Below are 20,133 nucleotides of genomic sequence, written 5' to 3'. Positions count from 1 at the left end.
GTTTCATTGCCACTAGGTGGCGCCACAGCATAGTCTTATTTCCATTCCTCGGGCCTCAAATAATCCAGATTGTTCTTTGCTTTCATTTAAAAACAAAAATTTACTAAAATTGTTTTCTGACTTTCTGATTATTGAGGAACCTTTGGGAAACACATAAAACCACAAAGGAAAAACACAAACAAGATATTAATTTAAAATTAGTAAAGTGTTGGACTTCTAAAAAATGACTTAGAAGAATACATTACGTGCACACTCGACGTTCATTTTGAGCCTTAGTTTATGGAACAAAACCTGGCGTCGTCTGGGAACTTGAAGGGGGCTCCCTCTGATGTAAAGGTGACCCTAGCACCTAGCTCCGGTCACCTGCCACCCAAGTTAATGAAGTCCCTGCCCCGGATATAAACCCAGGTTCTTACTGAATACCTAGGCACAGCTACAGAAAACAGGAACAGAACCGGAACGAATTGCTGGACGGCGGCTGCCGAGCGGGAGCCGAGGGAGCTGGGAGGGGCGGAGCGGGGAGGCCGGAGGAGTGGAGCCGACTTTGTGGGGAAAAGCATTGGGTTCTCGGGAGACCAGAAGGGCCTCCTGACAGGCCCCGGGAAAGCGGGTGGAGGCCCTTGGACGGGGTGCGTTTGGTCCTGGTGCCACCACCGGGAGCCGTCGCAGGGACAAGCCCAGACCCAAGCCCTGGTTGTGCAGCCGGCCCCCTGGAAGATGGCCTCACCCGGGACACACCGGCTGCGACATCAGATTCCTTTCTGAGCTCTGCTCAAGGTCAGTACTAAAGGGAAAACAATTGTTTTTAAGTAGCGAACAGATTTCACACACTCTCGACCCCCCCCCCCCCCAGGCCTGGGTGCCTGTGTGCACCTGCCCAGGGCGCGTCCACGCCCCGAGGTGCCCAGCGAAGAGGCCGGAGAACGGCTCGTTTTCAGAACCCGTGAACGCCCCGGTTTTCGAGGCCCTGTCTCAGGGCACGTGCGCTTTCCCTCTGTGAGGGTCTGTGTTCCCGCCTTTGCCCTCCCCCGGGGTTTCATAAATGCCACTCGGTCGTAATTCTTCTTTCTTGGGCCGGCAACTGAGCAACTCGGGTTTCTCCCCCAGCGAGTGTTATAATGTAAACAGGTCTCTATAAAAAATGTGTTATTAGTGTAATTATAAGAAAGTCTCAGGTGGCCTGCTTTTTCATCTGGAGAGGGGAGAAAAGTGTTCCAAAAGCAATGCTTTAGAATTGGGGGGCGGGGGCAGCAGACTTCAACTCCTTCCAGAAAATGTGTTCCCAGTCACGTGGAAGCCGTCAGTCCCCGCGGTTGACTGGAAGCGGCCAGGTCAGGCCCCTGCGAGGAAAGGAACATGGAAACATAGCCAGGGGGTTGCTTTATAGTAAATGAAGCCTTCAGATCCAGACTCCAGAGTACTGGGTGTCTGTCTCCCAGATCTGCAATGATTCTTTACTTGCAAAGAGTAACGAAGATTCACTGTTGTATTTGAAGCAGGGACAGTACCACCTGGGGGACAGCAGTGGTGGAGGGAGTCCAGCCACCACTGGCCCTGCCTCCCCGTCACCAGCTAAGGGACTGTAGCAGGTCCTTTGTCTGGGGATGTGAGCACCCATCCACTGGATCCGGGTGATAATTAAAGTAACCGTCAGCTTGCCGAAACCCCCGATGAGGAAGAAGTCATAGCATCGTAAAGTTAAAGTCGGAAGACTCCTTAAAAGATCATTTATCCAGTTCCTTTCTTAAGGATTAAGGGAAGACCAGAGACATGAAGGGCTCTGCCCACAGTCACCCAGCAGGACCAGGACCTAGACCCAGACCTAACTTGGAGTCCAGTGTCCCCCCACCCCCTTACACCAAGTGCCACCCCCAACAACAGAGGCATCAAACTGTTCAACCCTATGAATCCACTAGCCGAGCGGTTTTTTCTTCCACCCAAGTGGGTCAGCACATTTAATTCCATTAAAACTGTTCCCTTTCTGCTTCACTGCAGCGGAGGGAGGGTTACGGACAGCTGTTCCCACAGGGCTGATAAAGAAGGCCAAGTGCACAGCCCTGGAGCGGTGAGCCCCGCCCCCGAAACACGGTGGCAGGGTCGAGAAACGGGGGCTGTATACAGGTGCAAACTGTATTAAATGCTTCCAGTTCTAAGTCCTGGCTCTTCTAAAGGGGAAAAAATAAGCTCTAGGGTTAAAAGACAGACGTGAGGAAGGGAGGTACATGAGTAGGTTTTCATAGTCAGAACATTGAAAACGCTCAGTATAGAATTAAATCTAGGAATCGGAAAGTGCTATGAAAATAAGCCCAGTTGCTTCTCCAGGGAACGGGGTGAGCAATGAAAAGTGTGCGCAGTGGCCTTCCCAGTGCTCCCCGGGACCGGCCCTGGAGGTGTAGGGCTTTGTGCCTGGCAGGCATCCGTGGGGGGGGGTGCATTCTGCTCGAAGGGAAGGGACGGAGGCGGGTGGGGTGATTGTGTAAGAATGAGGCCTGAAGGGTGATAACTTCTGAGTCTGGGGCCTGCTGTCCTGTAGACCTCACCGCATCTTCCACTCAGTGTTGGGCTATTTCAAGAGAACTCAGTCCTTTATTTACCCTGGATGATTTTCTTTTTTCAAGTCCTTTGCCAATTTTTATTGTTAGAGGTCTCTGTGCTCCTTTTTTCCGTGGGGAGAGGGAACTGTGGAGGGGTAAGTTTAGGGGAAGGGAATCTTTTTTCCCCTCACCTATTTTAAACTGGCTTTGTTTCCCAGTGTACTTGTGCAAACTGAGTTTCAGAGGAAAATGCACAGAGCCAGTGTGGTCCCTGGGTCACGGACCTGAGGATGGGAACGATTAGGAGGCTCGCTCAGGGTAGCAGGTGTGGCAGGTGGACTTCATCAGCGTCACACCTTTCACCGTCTGTGACCCTGAACCAGGAAATGCAGAGAAGCTTTGGCCGAGCCGTTTGCTTAATAAGTGTTCCGTTTTTATGGGCTCACGTTTTCCCCTTTGCACTCGGAGGGGTGAGATGGGAAACTGTAGTAATGCCCGGATCGTTGACTTTATGCAAGACCACTGAACAACATTTACGCATCTCATTGACAACTGAGGTGTCTGGCATGCCTCTCTGGTCTCCGGTTGTTTGTATTACTACCTTGAGTACTTTTAGAAGGAAAAAAATAACCAAATGAGGCTGAGCTGTTTGGGTCACCACAGACTCACTTCCTGTTTTTGTTCATTTCCTTACCTGTCATTTCACGTATTCTGCAGTATTCCTGCGTGGGCTGTCCTGCCACCTTTAGTAGATCCGACCCTTGGGTGGGTTGCCCGCCTCTGCGTGCTCATCACTTTCAATAGCTGCGTAGGACTTTAGTCTCCTAATTCTCAGGCCCATGCCTAGCCCTTCCCCTGTTGTTCCCAGCTTTTGTGCTCTGAAAGATGGTGCTGCTGGCTGCACCTCGGTGGAAATCTGGGTCTTTCTTCCTTCGGAATTCTTGCGTGTAGAAAGTCTCTGTCCTCGGGGAGCAGTCGCTGAATGGGGAGGATGCTGCAGTGTGGAGCCGGCGTTTCTGCCCGTCAGCAGAGAAGGGGAGGCCAGTGTGACTTCCCAGGGTGAGTGGTCCCGTGGAAAACTCCAGCGGGCAGCTCACTGCTGATTCAGCGCAGGCTTTCCGGGCTCGGCGGGCTGTGCCAGCCGTCTGTCTCCTGCTGAGCTCCAAGCATGTGGAGTTTTTACTATTACAGAGAAGAGGGGAACTCTCTGCCTGTCGTCGCGGGGCAAAGCCTCGTTCTGATGCACAATGGGGTGCTTTCGGATGGAGACCCAAGGTACGGCCTCGCCTCTCTCCTTTCCTCTCGCGCTTGCTCTGTGCCTTGGTGTGTCAGCACTGCTGGGGGCGCCCTGTGTTGAAATGTTGAAACCATGAATGAAGGGTCTCAAAAATATTTAGACAAAGCAGCTACGGAAACCAGAGCTCTGGTTCCGAATGAGCCGGCCCTGGGGAAATGTGCACCTGGGAGGTTCGTTTACTCCCAGGCTGATGAATGTCTGCACACAGGACTCCTGGGAACTCTGTTCATGGAGCCTGCGTGCTTTTAGTTAGCCCCCTCCAAATATAGAAAGGTCAAGTTCATGTTTCCAGCAGTCTGGGGGGTCGGTAAAAGGATGAAGCCCATACTTACCCACTCCGGTGATGAGGAACATTACGTATCCACCCGAGTGGACTAGAAACTGCACTGTGTCCTGTCTGAGGATTTTCCACTTCTTTGTAAAGTAAGCCGACTCTTTTTCTCTGCTGGTGTTTTCTGGTTGGAGCTGCTGTAGAATCCTCAAGGAGGTCTTTTTGTATTAAATGATCACCCGAGCTTGGGCTTGGGTTATAATTTGTTGGCTCTTTGATGAATTGACTGACTTAGCCTCTCGCTGTAAAATGTGAGGCTCCAAAGAAATGGCTCTCTTACCTAAGAAGATAGGGTAATCCTGTTCCTTCCTGATAATCCACGCTGGCATTATCTGTGCTCCTGGCAGAGGTTGGAGCCTAGCTGCATGCATCTGGGAAAGGGAGATAATGGCGCTTGCCCGTATTGGTGAGGGAATGCGACACCAAGAGACAGTGTGGCCGTGAGCCCACCGGCTTCTGCAGACCGCTGGCCCATTCACCCACGCGGAAATGAACGCACTGAATCATTCTCCCAGGCTCTCGAAGTTGTTACCATCTTGCTTATCTGGCCCTGAACACGGTGATTTTGTATTTTGTGGCCAGATTTACTTTTTAAAGTCTGTAGCCAGTTGTGAAACACATGAGCCTTTAAGAGGATTTAGAGTTTTTAATTCACTGGTCTGGTGTGTTTCTTCTCAGCCTGATAATCTTGGCCAAAGTCTCCACAATGTTAAAAAAAAAAAAAAAAAAGGTTCAGGGCAAGGCAGGTTTAGCAGCAGAGGAGGAGCAACTGGAGAAGGAGGTAGAATGGGAAGTGGTAGAATCTGGCTTAAAAATACTCTGGCCACCTCTTACTTGCTGTGTTTTGTTTTGTGGGGTTTTTTATGCTAATCCTCACCTGAGGATATTTTTCCATTGATGTTCAGAGTGGAAGGGAGAGAGGGGGAGAGAGAGACATATCAATGTGAGAGAGACACATCGATTGGTTGCCTCCCGCTTGACCCTGACCAGGGCTGGGGATAGAACCTACAACCCAGGTATGTGCCCTTGATCGGGAACCAAATCCATGACCCTTGGGTCTACGGGCCAATGCTCTCACCGCTGAGCCAAACCAGCCAGGGCCTTGCTGCACCTTGTATGAATGCCTTCATCTGGACTTTGCAGAATGAATGGGATAGTGATCACTTGCGCACTTGTCAAGCATAAAGCACCACACCGGTGTTAATGATACTTGATCTGGTGATTTGGGGGAGTACCTGAAGTGGGTCCTCTACCATTTGCACCATTTGTCAGATTTAGGAGAAAGGCTGGCTTCCATTGATCCGAACTTGAAAGAAACTCAACGTGCCCACCTGTTGGGGTCTGTATTCTCACGTGTTCCAGCCTCTTCTGTGGAAAGGCCACATACAGAGGGGGACAGCAGGCACAGCTGCTTTAGAAAACCTTGTTTCTGGGGGATGATCGCCAGCCCAAGACGTTTCTAATCTGGGTCTTTGAAAGCTGCTTATTACCCTTCTCATTCCCTCCCCAGCCCCAGCCCCTGGGGGAGCCTGCCCTGCGGATCTGTGGACTGTTGCTATCTTTCTGCCGTTGGCTGATTGATTAGCACAGTCTCTTTGGAGCTCCTGGGGCCCATGGTTCTGTCCAGTAGCGGTTGTTTATCTGATGATCTGCTTGGCTCCGGCCGTTGGGCAGTTGATTTCCAGACAGTAACCCTTCATGAGCTGTTGGCACAGGAATCACACAGCTCTCCTCCCCTGACCACACTGGGGGTGAGCCACAGCTCCACCGAGGCTGTGCTGGGACTCCCCAGCTTTGAACAAACAAGGGAAAGCAAGGATGGCCTTGCAGGCAAAGTGGCATTTCCTGGAAGCATTTTGGTTGTGTTGGTAATTTTGGTTTGATGTTCAGCTGGACCGTCACCCCGGGAGATATTACAGGTATCATGGAAGTCATAAACCTCACACATGGCTGTAAATGCACCTGGCTGCTGCCCCAGGGCACCTTGCACAGTGTGTGTCGCCCAAGGCACATCTTGCTTTGACCTTCTGGCCAAGAGCCAAGGGGTCCAAAGGTTGCGCCCACGTGGAGAGTGATGTTTGATAGGGCTGGATGGGGTAGGGCAAGCAGGTGCTCTCTACCCCGCCCAGGCGTGGGAATGGCCCGCAGGCCCTCTGCCTCCAGGGGCTCTAGGAGCCGGTGGGGGGCGTGAAATAAGAGTGGAGGCAGCAGTGCCCTGGCCGGTTTGGCTCAGCGGTTGGAGCGTCGGCCTGCGGTACAGAGAGACCCGGGTTCGGTTCCCGCTAAGGGCATGTACCTCGGTTGCAGTTTGTCCCCGGCCCTGGTTGGTCGTGCGGGTGGCAGCCACTCGATGTGTCCCTTCACATCGATGTTTCTCTCTCTCTCTCTTCCTCTCTCTCCCTCCCGCTCTATCTGAACAAAAAATGGAAAAATGTCCTCGGTTGAGGATTAAAAAAAAAAAAGAGTGGAGGCAGCAATGAAAGGGCAGAGCTGAGCCGGCCCTTGCAGTGGGCAGACAGGTTACTGCTGAGGCCCTCAGACCTCAGAGGGTATGTGCATCTCCAGGGAAACACCCAGGCTGACTCTCAAGGTCAAGACTAGGGGGCTTGGTGTCAAGCCTCAGAATAAACCTGGCCCCTTATCCTTGTCTAGCTTTGTGATCTTGGACAAGCTAATTTAATATTTTTCTATGAAACGGGCTTAATGCTTCAGAGGTGTAAAAATTGCATGAGGTATATGTCAAGTGGTAAGTGATCAAAAGATGGTGGTTATTGTAACTGTATTAATATTGTTGTTATATTGACACACGGAAGAGTGAGAAGTTTGAAAGGCTAAGGAGATGGGAAAAACCACAGTGGGAAACAAAAAACTGGAGCCCTTTCAGCACTTAACATAAAAATCCAGTAATCTTCAAAACACGTCAGATCTTGAAATCCATTTGCAGCAAGTGATTTGTTAACTATTTTTTATTATTATTATTATTTTTTTTATCCTCACCTGAGGACATTTTTCCATTTTTTGCACAGAGTGGGAGGGAGAGAGAGGAAGAGAGAGAGAGAAACATCAACGTGAAAGGGACACATCGAGTGGCTGCCACCCACACAACCAACCAGGGCCGGGGACAAACTGCAACCGAGGTACATGCCCTTAGCGGGAACCGAACCCGGGTCTCTCTGGACCGCAGGCAAATGCTCTAACCGCTGAGCCAAACCGGCCAGGGCCGTTAACTATTAATAATTTTATTTCGGTATTTTGAATCATGAACTTATTCACATATACGAACAGGTGTACAGTCAAAATTCTGTTCCCCCATTTCTTCCTGCTGTCCTGCTCCTCGCCCCCCATAACATAGATACCCACTTTTAATTACGTATAATAATAACATCAGTAATAATAATATGTTTACCACTTACTACCTGCCGCACACTGTTCTAAGTACTTTGTGATCATTACCTTGTTTACAAGCTCTGAGGCAGATGCTGTCATTGTGTCCGTTTTATGAATGAGGAAACCGAAGCACAGAGAGGCTAAGTAACTTGCCCACGATCACTCAGCTATGTGGTGGAGCACCGTTTTCAACCCATATGGTCCAGCCTTGGAATCCATGGGTTTTTCCATTATATTTTGAGAGTTTCCTTATGAAAATGCAAGCAAATATAAAGATATCTATTTTTCTCCTCAGTGTTCCCCAAAAGGTAGCATGTTGTTCTCATAGCCCTGCCCTTTTGTTTTAGTCCATACGTCACACTACTTGTTGGAAATCATCCCCCATCAGGACAGAGAGCTTCCTCATTCTTTTGTACAATGTTTTGTGGTTTTGGTGAAAGACCCTGCCCTTCATGGTTCAAGCCGGAAGTAGAGCCCGGGCTGGATCTTTGCTCCTGTCCTGCCGGCCATCCTAGGAGTGACGGGCTGGCTGAATAAGCGTGTCTGCCAGCCAGGTCTCTTAACTGAGGAAGGCTATTAAGGCTCAGAATTGGAAATGAGAGAGGCCAGGGGGAAAAAAGGAAGAAAACTTGTTCATCCAGAAGCATTTCCAAAGAATACTAGATGTCACACACCAAAGAAATACCTAAGCAAAACAATGGTCCTGTGTTCCTGCAGAATCAGCAGCCGGAGGCCACCCTAATTAGTGGCCTTTCGGAAATCAGTTCCCTCCCCAAACGTGAGGCTGCACCGAGTTCCCACCTCCGCAGCCGTCTCGCAACAAGAATTGGCGAAATGGAAGTAACAGCACAGTTCTCAGGGGAGTCGAGAAGGAAAGAGGGGAGGTGGGGAGAGGATCCCCAGAAGATGCCCCAGCCTCACGACGGGTAGGGAGCAGACTAATCTCTCGGACTGGTTCCTACAGAACCGTCTCTGGGCAGTGGATCTCGGGCCATGGTTTTTCCCTGGCGCTTTCTCCCCATGCCTTCCTGGCCCTCATTCCTCCTCTGAGTTGTCTCTCCAGAACCTGCTGTCAGCTGATCGGCAGTAGGGACTGCCCCCCAGTGTCCAGCCGCACAAGGAATTTCCCCAAGACCAGTGCCCGTAAGGAAGATGACTTCAGTCGGAGTAAATTGATACTCTGTGATACACACCCGAGGTGCGGGAAGACCCGGGGTTAAAAAAAAGCTATTTTGGTTAGAAGGAAAAATTCATATTGACCGACCCAAATCCAAAAAGAGGAAGCAGGTATTAAGTTCATTTTGTAAAGTAAGAGTTCAAGTTAGGGGCAGGCTAGGCAAGGGGAATTTACCTTACAACCCTTTTGAGATATTTACCAAGGATAAGAATCGCATTTCATATTTAATTTTTTTTTTTTTATCCTCACCCGAGGACATTTTTTTTCCAATTTCTGTTCAGATAGAGTGGGAGGGGGAGAGGAAGAGAGAAAGAGAGAGAAAGATCGACATGAAAGGGACACATCGAGTGGCTGCCACCCACACAACCAACCAGAGTCGGGGACAAACTGCAACTGAGGTACGTGCCCTTAGTGGGAACCGAACCTGGGTCTCTCTGGACCTCAGGCCGAAGCTCTAACTGCTGAGCCAAACTGGCCAGGGTTTTATATTTAATTTTAAGGTACTTTTCATAACCATGGAAAGTATTTTCTTTAAAGCATATATATCTTTCCCTGGCCGGTTTGGCTCAGCGGTAGAGTGTCGGCCCTCGGACCAATGAGTCGCGGATTCGATTCCCGCCAAGGGCACGTACCTCGGTTGCGGTTCATCCCCGGCCCTGGTTGGGATCATGTGGGAGGCAGCCAGTTGATGTGTCTCTTTCACATTGATGTTTCTCTCTCTCCCTTTCTCTCCCTCCCACTCTGTCTGAAGATAAATGGAAGAATATCCTTAGGTGAGGATTAAAAATAATAAATAAAGCATATACATCTTTTTTCTCCTATTGTGTTCCTTTTATAAAAAAGAAAACATTTAATTTTCCAGATTCCATTCTGATAGAAGCGGAATCCTTTTTTATTTTTAAAATAACAAATTCAAGCCTTTTTTTTTTTTAAATCTTCACCCGAGGATATTTTTTCATCCATTTTCAGACAGAGTGGGAGGGAGGGAGAGAGAGAGAGAAACATCAATGTAGACACCTCGATCGGTTGCCTCACGCATGGGGACCAAACCACAACCAAGGTACCCATGCCCTTGGCTGGAATTGAACCCTCTACTCTCTGGTCCATGGGCCAACGTTCTAACCGCTGAGCCAAACCAACCAGGACTAGCCTGTGTTTCTTTTTATTTTTTTTCCTTTATTGATTTTAGAGAGAGAGGAAGGGAGAGATAGAAACATCGATGAGAGAGAACATTTATTGGCTGCCTCCTGCATGCCCCCCACTGGGGATCGGGCCCACAACCTGGGCATGTGCCCTGACCGGGAATCGAACTGGTGACCTCTTGGTACATGGGTCGATGCTCAACTACTGAGCCACACTGACCGAGCTTGCCTGCTTTCCTTTAAAAGATGCAGTCCAGCCAGTGTGGCTCAGTGGTTGAGCGTCGACCCATGTACCAAGAGGTCGCTGGTTCGATTCCCAGTCAGGACACGTACCCAGGTTGTGGGCCCGATCCCCAGTGGGAGGCATGCAGTAGGCAGCCCATCTATGTTCTCTCTCATCGATGTTTCTATCTCTCTTTCCCTCTCCCCTCCTCTCTCTCTAAAATCAATAAAGGAAAAAAACATTTTTTAAAAAATAAAAGGTGCTTACTAATTTTGTTTGCTTATCACTGAGGATGGGCTAATGGCCACTTAAATCATATCTTGTTTGTTGCTCAGATATCGTTGTACAGTTGTGTTTAAAATAATCCACGTTGCTGAAGATAAAAGCAGAATTTTATCTCTGAAAGGGCTTTAGTGCACAAACTGTGCTCTCCGGCCTGCCAGACTCAGCGCTACTCATATTAGGGTCTTTGAGTGGCCTTAAGTGACCTACGGTCCTGTCAGGAGTCGGGGAAACGCAGGTGAGAGCTGACCCAGACCCCCGCCCGTGGTAAGCACTGACAAAGGCTGATTGTTTAGTATGATGTATACAGTGGGTGTGGTTTCACTCCCTCCGCTTACTTCAGAGATGTCCATTGACGACCAGAGATTGCATGTTTGTGGAAGGCTGTGCAAAGATTTTGTAACGTTCTCAAAGGACACTGTCAGTAAGGGTCACCGACAGGGCAGCAATAAGGAAGTAAGTCCTACCCCTTCCCACTTGGCACATCCTAGAATAGTGCAGAAAGTCAGTTTGCTGATACTCGATCCTCTGAGATTTTTCTGGAGGCGTGGAAGGGGAGACAGCTGCACGGGAGTGCCTGCTTCCCGAGCCCCCTGTCTGGTTTGACAGTCACGGATGGCTCCCTTTTCCAGGAGAGGAACCCAATGCTCAGCAAAGGGCAGAGACTCCCTGGCCCAGGTCAGACGGGTGGAGGGATGCAGACCTCCGTCTGACCCCAGGTCCAGTGCTCTTTTGGGGCTGCCTCTCGGGGAAGAAAAGTGTGAAAAGGACCTGGCATCCCCTGTAAACAGGCGACAGGCAAAGGGAGGGAGAAGTGAGGAGAACAGACTCAGGAGACTTCTCTTTTAAATATAAAACGATCCTGAAGAAATCAGGCCTTAGGAAGTGGAGGGTAGAGTCGTGCTGAAGCTGAACAGGAGCAGTAAGGAGACTGAAGGTCCCACGTACAGAGCGAACCTGTAATCTGGACCAAGGGAGGAGGGACGAGGGGAAAGGCCAGGTCCTTGCAGACACTCTGATGAACCCCAGCAGATAAGATCTGATGACAGCTCGGGGTGAAGCGCCCTTGGACCCACAGCTGCTGGGTAACAAGCTTCTCTTTCACTTTCCTTTCCCAACTTTTGACAAGAGCTTGGGCAGAATGGTGGACGGGTCTTTCGAACAAATCTTCAAGGGCATTGGGCTCTAGAACACTGACAGGGAAGCCTCATGGTCCCACTCTGCCGATCACTGCCTGGGTGACCTTGGACCTGGGGGCTTCTGTTTTCATATCTGAAAAATGGTGGAATAAGACTCTACTCATTCATTCGGGTAACACATTTTTTAAACCCTAATTCCCCTGACTAGAACCTCTGGTACAGTATTTAATAGAAGTGGCAAGAGTGGACATGTGTGACTTGTTCCTGATCTTGGGTGGGAAAACACTCAGTCTTCCATCATTAAGGATGATGCTGTGGGTTTTTCACAGATGCCCTTCTCAAGTTGAGTTAGTTCCATCGTCATCCTAATTTACTTAGCACTTTTATCGTAACAGGGTGTTGGACTTTGTCAAATGCTTTTTCTGTATCAACCAAGTTGCTCGTATGGTTTTTGTCCTTTATCAATAGGATGGATTGCATTTATTGATTTTTGGAGGTTAAACCAACCTTGTATTCCTGGGATCGGTCACACTTGGTTACGGTGTATAATCCCATTTATAGATTGCTGGATTGGACTTGCTAATATTTTGTTAAAGATCTTTTGCACCTATATTCATAAGGGATATTGTCCTGTAGTTTAGAACAAATATTTATTGAGCATCTTAGGTGCCAGGCATTGTTCTAGGTATTAGGGATTCAGCAATTTTTCAGAACAGGTAAAAGTCTCTTCTTTCATGGAACTTACTTTCGGGTAGGTGACTAGCAAAGCTGTTTTCCACTCACATTTGACAGTTTTTTCCTCTGTCCTCTCAGTGATACCCCTGTTCCAGCCTCAGTGCTTATGTGCTAGACTTTCGGAAAACTGGACATCAATGTCTGGAGATTGGAAGGGGCCTGTCAAACCTCAGAAAAGGAGGTGGGAGGGAGGGGAGAGATAAACCACAGAACTTATATGCGTGTATGCATAACCAATAGACATAGACAACAGTGGGGACAGGGCGGGGGGGTGTCAGGAGGAGGGTGTCAGTGGGGGGGGAGGAGACATCTGTAACAAAAGTAATTAAAAAATAAATAAATAAATTGCTGTTCCTTTTTACCCCCATATAATGTAAATGTTCATTGACTTACAAAATTCACGTAGAAAGGGCACTAATGAATCTGCACTAACTGATACGCCCATGGACCCAGCACTCATGTGAAGAACAAACTATGACCAGCATCTGAGAAAGTCCTTATGCCCCTTCCAGTTCCTAACCCGCCCACCAGCGGGAAACAGCCTCCCAGCTTCTAATACCAGGTGTTACTGGTTTCCTGCACTTTATAGAAAATGGAGTCATACCCTAGGCACCCTTTTACATCATGGTTCTTTCACTCGTCGTATTTGTGCGGTTCATTCACGCGGCTTCACGCTGTCATGGTTTGTTTGTTCATTCTCACCGTTGTCTGGCGTTGCCTCCTGTGAACATCCAGCAGTCCATCCATTCCACTGTGACTGGACACTGGGGCTCCTTCCTGTTCGGGGCTGTTACTACCCATGCTGTGGTCACGTACACATCTCTCTTGGTAAACATGTTTGCTCACTTTGGAGCACATGCCCAGGAGTATAACTGCTCTGTCATAGGACATGTGTCAGTTCAGTTTTTGCGGAATCCTGCCACTCGTCCGCCATGGATGTACAAAGTGGGCTCTCACCAGCAAGTGTGACAATTGCAGGTGCTGCACAGGTCCCCGGCACATCGCAGCCATTCTGGTATCGCACTGAGATTTTAATTTGCATTTCTCTGGCCTCTAATGAAATAAAGATGCATGTTCCTTTTAAATGGGATGATTAGCCCTGGCCAGTTTGGCTCAGTGGTGAAAGCATCGGCCAGAGGACCTAAGAGTCACAGGTTTGATTCCCGGTCAGGGCACATGCTCCATCCCCAGTAGGGGGCGTGCAGGAAGCAACTAATCGATGTGTCTCTCTCACATCGATGTTTCTCTCTCTCTCCTTCCCCCTCCCTCCCTTCCACTCCACCTGTAAATTAATGGGAAAATATCCTTGGGTGAGGATTAACAACAAAATAAAATGTGACGATTGCACAGAGCCGCCTGTTCACCCCAGGCCTTTCTGTCAGCCACTGCAGCGTTCTCGGGCACCCCTTTCACGCTGGTAGTGGAAACGAGAGACCATAGTGCCCAGACTCCTTCCACAGCCTCTCACTGGCTTTCTGTTTCCCCAGTAAGAAGAGAGGTGGCTCCAGGAAATCCTTCAAGAGCACCAAGGACCCCGAGCCTACGTATAGGTATGACATGAACTACGAGAAGGTGGGCAGGTGCATCATCATCAACAACAAGAACTTCGATGACTCGACAAGTAGGTGATATGGACACGGGCTAACCCTCCTGTTCCCTTCCGGTTTCTTCAGACATTCCTCAGAGAAGGCTGTGCCCGTCGCCTGTGGCCGACAGCCCCTTCGTAGATGGTGTTTGCATGTCCAGGAGAAGGGGGTGCAGAGAAATCAGGGACTCTTAGTCCAGCAGCCCGCTGTGCATGCTCACGAGCTGAGAAGCGAGGGGAGCCGTTTGGCCTTGACTGCAGCTGGGCACTGCGGCTCGGCTGCACGTGGCACCCGCCGGGGGTGCCAGCCACCGCGCTCAGCCGGGGGCTGCTCATCCTGAGCTGCTGCTTGATTCCCACAGGGATGAGTGTCCGGAACGGAACCGACAGAGATGCCGAGTCCCTTTGCAAGAGCTTCAGAGCCCTCGGTTTCAGTGTGACCGTGTATAATGACTGCTCCTGTGCCAGTATGCAGGATTTGCTGAGACAAGGTGCATGTCTGCGCTCTCCCTCCGCCCTCCCCCTCTGTCCTCTTCCCGCTTCCTCCTCCTGTCCCCGAGAGAGGGGTGGGGGCCCAGCTGGGGGGAGCAATGCTTTTCAGGACACAGGGATTTCAGTCTGGGAAGCCTTCCCTCCCTCTGGGCCACCCCATACCTGACTTCGGGGTAGGCGGGTCTTTCAGGAAACGTAGATCTCTCCCTACAAAGATGAAATCGGGGCGTATGGCAGCAGGAAACATGGCCTCTGTCTCCACAGGACAGTTTCAAAAGGCTGATTCCTGGGGTAGAAACAAAGGGATAGCATTCTGCTTTCCACACGGTTGCAGAGTAAGCTTTCCCCTCATGGACGATGAAGAAGAATAACGCCATACACCTCAAAACAACGTCATCCTCTGCCCCGCCCCTCCCCCAGCCCCTGGAAACCACCATTCTGCTTTCTGCCTCTCTGAACTTGACTCTAAGGCACCTCCTAAGTGGAATTATCAAGTATTTGTTAGACTGGATTATTTCACTTAGCATGATGTTTTACTTTAACAAATACTTGCACAACACTTATTAGGTGGCATGCCTTACAAATACTAACTCATTTACTCATATCCATTTTATAGACAAGGAAACCAAGGCACAGAATGGCAAAGGAACTTGCCCTGTGTCACTGACCTTATAAACAGCAGGGCCACCCCCTTCAGCACCCCAAAATGCTGCCTCCCAGCAGCTGCCTGAACCCTCCCACACATGGGGCTCACTTCCTCACGGGACAGCTGCATTCTGGTGTCAGACCGAGTGAGAATTCTGGAACTCTTTAACTTCCCTTCGCTGGTGCCCCTTTTCTCCGGAGGGGTGCTCCTGCCCCTGAACAGCGCTCTCAGATCGGGGCAGCTGCCAGCTGGGAGGGCGTGCCACCTCTGAGGTCCTGCGGGGCTTGGGTTTTAACGTCTCGATGTTCACACTGCTTGCTGCAGCCTCCGAGGAGGACCACAGGAACTCCGCCTGCTTCGCCTGCGTCTTACTGAGCCACGGAGAAGAAAACTTAATTTACGGAACGGACGGCTTGATGGCAATCAAGGACTTGACGGTCCATTTCCGGGGGGACAGATGCAAAACCCTGTTGGAGAAACCCAAACTCTTCTTCATCCAGGTAATTCCTGTTCAAAGCCAGCCCCACTGAGAACGGGAAGAGGCTGCGGCATGACGTGGATTGTACCCTCTTGACAAATCTGCGTGCTTTTTCGATTGAGGATGCCAATTTGGGTTTTGTTTTCCTGCCTCTAAACGCTTGGCTTCTGTGTTTGCTCCGGGTCACAGGCCGTGAGGGTCTCTTTAAGGCATTGCAATGCTTCTGTTTGCTTCGCTGACTAAAGCAGTTCGACGTTCATTTAGTCATTCATCAGACGATCACTGAGCTCCGAGCTCCTGGTACGTGCCAAGCACAGTTCTAGGCACAGGGACACAGCAGTGAACGGCACACGTGTCTGTTCCCAGCCTTAGGGAGTGGTCTCTGCTTTGCTCCTTAGGCGTGCCGGGGCACAGAGCTGGATGACGGGATCCAGGCCGACTCGGGGTCCATCAATGACACAGATGCCAGCCCTCGAGCGAAGATCCCAGTGGAAGCCGACTTTCTCTTCGCCTATTCCACAGTTCCAGGTACCAGGCCCACTGTCTGCTGACGGCCGTGCCATTCCACCATCAGAGTGCAGCCCGGGCGGTGTTAGGTCCCCATTGCCACGAGATCAGTGACCGCAGACAGAGCGGCTTGGCACATACCACATGTATGACCTGACGGTTCTGAAGGTCAGAATTCCAGGACGGGTTGACAGGGCTGCATCCCGTCTGGAGGCTGTAGGGGTTAAAATCCATCCCTTGCTTTTTCCAGCATGTTGGAACCTCCCGCATGCCTTGGCTCGTGGCCCCCTTCCTCCAGCTTCAAAGTCCACAACCTCACGTCCCTCTGACCCTCTTCCTCCTTGTTCACTCTCTGACCACAGCTGGGAAAAGTCCTCCTCTTTTAAGGACTCCTGTGATTAGATCTGGCCCACTTGGATAATTCAGGATAATCTCCCCATTCATTTCCTGAACCATAATCCCATCAGCCAAGTCCTTTTTGTCACGTCAGGTAATATAGTTCCAGGTTCCCAGGTGAGAGCGTGGGCATCCCTGGGGGCCATTGTTCTGCTTACCACGGGGATCTGTTCACTTTTCTCTCCCAGAAAGCAGAATTCTCTCATTACTACTGTTATCATTGGTATTTATAAGAACAAACGTTTCTCCAGCACTTTAAATATACAGTGTTTTTCATGTCTTTTACCACATACCGGCCTTATAATAACTGTGTAGGTCGTTAAGAAAGGTATTATTACTGTCCTGATTGTATAGATGAAAGAAAATGAGCTTGGGTGGGCTTAAGTGATATGCTGGAAGTCACAGAGTCATTTCAGGACACAAAGAGCTACAGCTCAGAGCAGGATTCTTTTGCACGCTGTAAACAGGCACCAGGAAGTGCCAGGGACGAGGTGGCCTGCCCTGTGTTTGCCTGAGTCAGTTCAGTGAAAGGCCTGCCTTTGTCTGGGGTCAGAACCATCACTGAGTCAGATCCGCCCACCTGAAGTGTAGTCTGTGAGTGCGTGACACAAAGCTCTTGGGTATAGCAGCTAGTTCAGTGTTCGGAAGACCAGCCCTGGCAGGATCTACAGGGATTCTGTGAGAACGATAACTTCACCAGTTTTAAGGCTTAAGAAAATAACTTGGGTCTTCCTGCCCTTGAGAAGGAGCTGTTGTAATGGGAGCATTCTTCTGCCAGCAGACGCGGTAGTTGGGTTGTAGGTGCTCTGAGCAGGGTCTGGGGGAGGTCAAGGGAGAAGCGTGAACCCTCAGGAGGCAGGTGAGAGAGGCTTCCCTGAATAACACCTGTTGTAACTGAGTCTACAAGCAAGGGAAAGAGAAGGGTGGCTTAGCAGACAAGGGCTGAGGGGACACTGGTGACACTTGTGGGACGGGAGCACAGGGGGCTTAACCCATGGAAACACTTCTCGCAGTTCTGAGGGCTGGGAGATTCCCGGTCAAGGCACTGGCCAATTTGGCTTGTGATGAGGACTCTGACTGGCTTGTATACAGCGCCGCCTCACTGTGTCCTCGCGTGGCAGAGAGGTTGAGAAGAGATTACCGCCCAGGGTGCAGGGTGTTGGCGGGTTCAAACCTGGACAGGTAGACAGGGAGCCCCATCGTGGTGCTGAGCAGCCTGCACTTGTCTGTGAAATCGTCAGGAGAACGGTTTCAGGTAGGACAGTCACGGGATGAGACTGGGTATTAGTGATCTCAGAGACCACATAGGGCAGGTTAGAGGATCCACCCCCCGGGCAGTGATGAAATGGTGGTAGCGTGCACCCAGCTTCACCAGGTTCCTGCATGGATTGAGACAGCTCAGGTGACACCCCCCACAAATGAAACGCGTTGTCATGCTGCTGACGCTGTGGAGCCCAAGTCCACGTGCTGGTGGTCGCCAGTAACGTGAGCTGCAGGCAAGAATTCCGAGTGCACCCCAGTCACCCTGCACAAATGGGTTATTTCTGTTTGTTTTACATTTACTCAGTAACTGACTATTATAAATGATCATGATGATGGCCCAGTTCTCATCACATCTCAGTTTTCTGAGGTCCCCTGCCTGGATTGGGAAGTAGGACTCACCGCACAGGGTTACGGAGCAGCCCTCCAGCAGTTCCCTGGGAAGGCTCCGAGTTCCACTTGTCTCGCGCTCCCTCGGGTATCTGACAGGTGTCCAGGCTGAGACACCAGCTCACGTGGTGAGCATCTTCATCCTCACGCAGCCCTGTGCATCGAAGGTGTTTGCACTGTAAGCTCATCAGCGTGATTCTCATTCAGGACTTGCACGCAGCATAGAGTGAGATAATTTCAGAAAGGCATGCGTGACAGCCCCGAGCACTGTGCTCACTCTGGGTGGTGAGTGGGCCCACGGCCAGCTCAGCTGACCCAGTCTTTCCTCTCCTGTCGAAGGCTACTACTCGTGGAGGAACCCTGGAAGCGGCTCCTGGTTCGTGCAGGCCCTCTGCTCCACCCTGAACGAGTACGGGAAGAGCCTGGACATCTTGCAGATCCTCACGAGGGTGAACTACAGGGTGGCCAGGCACTTCGAGTCCCAGTCCGATGACCCGCGCTTCCACGAGAAGAAACAGATCCCATGCGTGGTGTCCATGCTCACCAAGGAGCTCTACTTCTCAAAGTGACCGTCCAGGGGTGCCACGTGGCCGAAAAGCAACGGATCGTTTACTGATGAATCAGATTCTTTCTTTCTTAATGCTCTTGAAATATCCGTAAATTCGAAAGGGTTTTTAGTTCAGGAAAATTTGTTGATTCAACAGGGAAAAAACTTTCTGGTGCTCTTTTATGTCTTCGGAATTTTCGGTGTTACCTATTGGATGATTTTGTCATTTCCTCTTACGGTTCTCTTTGGTTTGTGTTTCTCTTCTTGTCGCACATTGTCCATACAACAAAAACGACCTCTGCGGATGACTCTCAGCTGTGTGCACTGTGACTAAGGGTGACAGTGGGGAGGCAGAGTCATGTTGGTACCAGGCAAGGAGAGTCCCAGTGCTTGACAAAACGTCCAGGGGCGGGCCACCCCCTGTATTGCAGGGAGGGTCTAGATTGGGCCTAGAGTGTGGTTTGAGTGATTTTCCAGTGACCCAGGGCAGATTCCTATGCAGAAATTCCCAGGTAAGCTAAAGGAGAAAACAGTTAAATGATTCTATTTTGCATGTCAGGATCCAATCAGGAAAACAAACTATTCTAGGTGTTTCAACAGAGGGGATTGAAGAGAGGAAGTTGACTTGCGTAGATGATAGAAAGAGAAGCCAAAGGAAAGGCAGCTGTTCCACCGAGAGCTGTGAGGCAGTGTGGCTGCCGGACGGAGTCCAGAAGCCGGGATCGTCCACGGAGCTGGAGCCGCCCTGTGGGGCTGCCTGGTGGGAGCGAGGACCATGCAGGAGAGAAGTTACAGGGAATGGAGCCATGGCAGGGACAGCCACTGCTGAGATGGGGCAACACCAGGCGAATCAGACGTGAGAAGTATGTGACTTCACCTCTGCTGCCCTCCAGTCTTAGTCCAGCACCTTCCGCTTCCAGCCTCACCTGGAAGCCAGTGGACAAGGGCACTAGGAAGTGTGTTTCCCTGCAATACAGCAGAGCCAGGGATAGTGAATGGGGCTGGGGAGGAGCAAGAAGTGAGTATACGCCTGTGCATAATGTGAACAGAAGTAACTTACTCCCTGATGTTCAGCGATTCCTCCATTCAGCCCTATATTCATTCCGTTGTCAGACTATCTATCGCCCGCTATGTGCAAAATAATGTTTTAGCTTGAATAGATACTTGAAACTTTTTAGATTATTCCAAGCCCCATTCCAAGTAAGCTTTTGTTATCTCTGATTCTCTTAAGTGGGGGGAAATGTAGGGCAAAGGTTTTCACACTTTGTTTTCCAGCTGGTGGTATCTTTTAAATTCTTGACAAGTTTCTACTTTGTTCTGCCTAATAACTGGCTAAAAAAAATGTTCATATTTATTGATTAAAATGTGATTGCTGTATTTCTAACCTGCTCAGTTGTCTTTCCTTTTCAAGTGTTTTGTGGCCCTGGGAAAATGAGGAAACAGGAAAAGAATGGGCCCCACCGACTCGACCTCACAGATCGAATTCACGTTTCTTTTGAAGCTAGAACGCGCATAAAAGAGCAAGTAGTCACTTAGGAATCACTGAAACCCCTCACATAAAGGGGTGAACAACTTCTGAAACTTC

The 20,133-nt window shown here is 50.1% G+C and overlaps 1 protein-coding gene across 4 annotated transcripts in view; it reads left to right on the top strand.

The window, feature by feature from the left end:
- CASP7 (caspase 7) overlaps nucleotides 1-19,917 on the top strand; it is a 37,755-nt gene extending 17,838 nt beyond the window's left edge. For 3 of the 4 annotated variants that reach the window (XM_036265575.1, XM_036265574.1, XM_036265573.1), the window contains exons 4-8: nucleotides 13,735-13,868; nucleotides 14,195-14,323; nucleotides 15,295-15,470; nucleotides 15,847-15,976; nucleotides 18,341-19,917. In XM_036265575.1, coding sequence (XP_036121468.1) covers nucleotides 13,735-13,868; nucleotides 14,195-14,323; nucleotides 15,295-15,470; nucleotides 15,847-15,976; nucleotides 18,341-18,570 — 799 coding nt within the window. In that variant the 3' untranslated portion in view covers nucleotides 18,571-19,917. Of the gene's footprint in view, nucleotides 1-3,725; nucleotides 3,810-13,734; nucleotides 13,869-14,194; nucleotides 14,324-15,294; nucleotides 15,471-15,846; nucleotides 15,977-18,340 lie in introns of all 4 variants that reach the window. The other variant, XM_036265576.1, reaches the window with a different exon arrangement.
- The last annotated feature ends 216 nt before the right edge of the window (nucleotides 19,918-20,133 follow it).

The sequence above is a fragment of the Molossus molossus genome, unplaced genomic scaffold (genome assembly GCF_014108415.1).
Source record: "Molossus molossus isolate mMolMol1 unplaced genomic scaffold, mMolMol1.p scaffold_m16_p_17, whole genome shotgun sequence".
Taxonomy (NCBI): Eukaryota; Metazoa; Chordata; class Mammalia; order Chiroptera; family Molossidae; genus Molossus; species Molossus molossus.
This window is presented reverse-complemented; position numbering and strand designations above follow the sequence as displayed.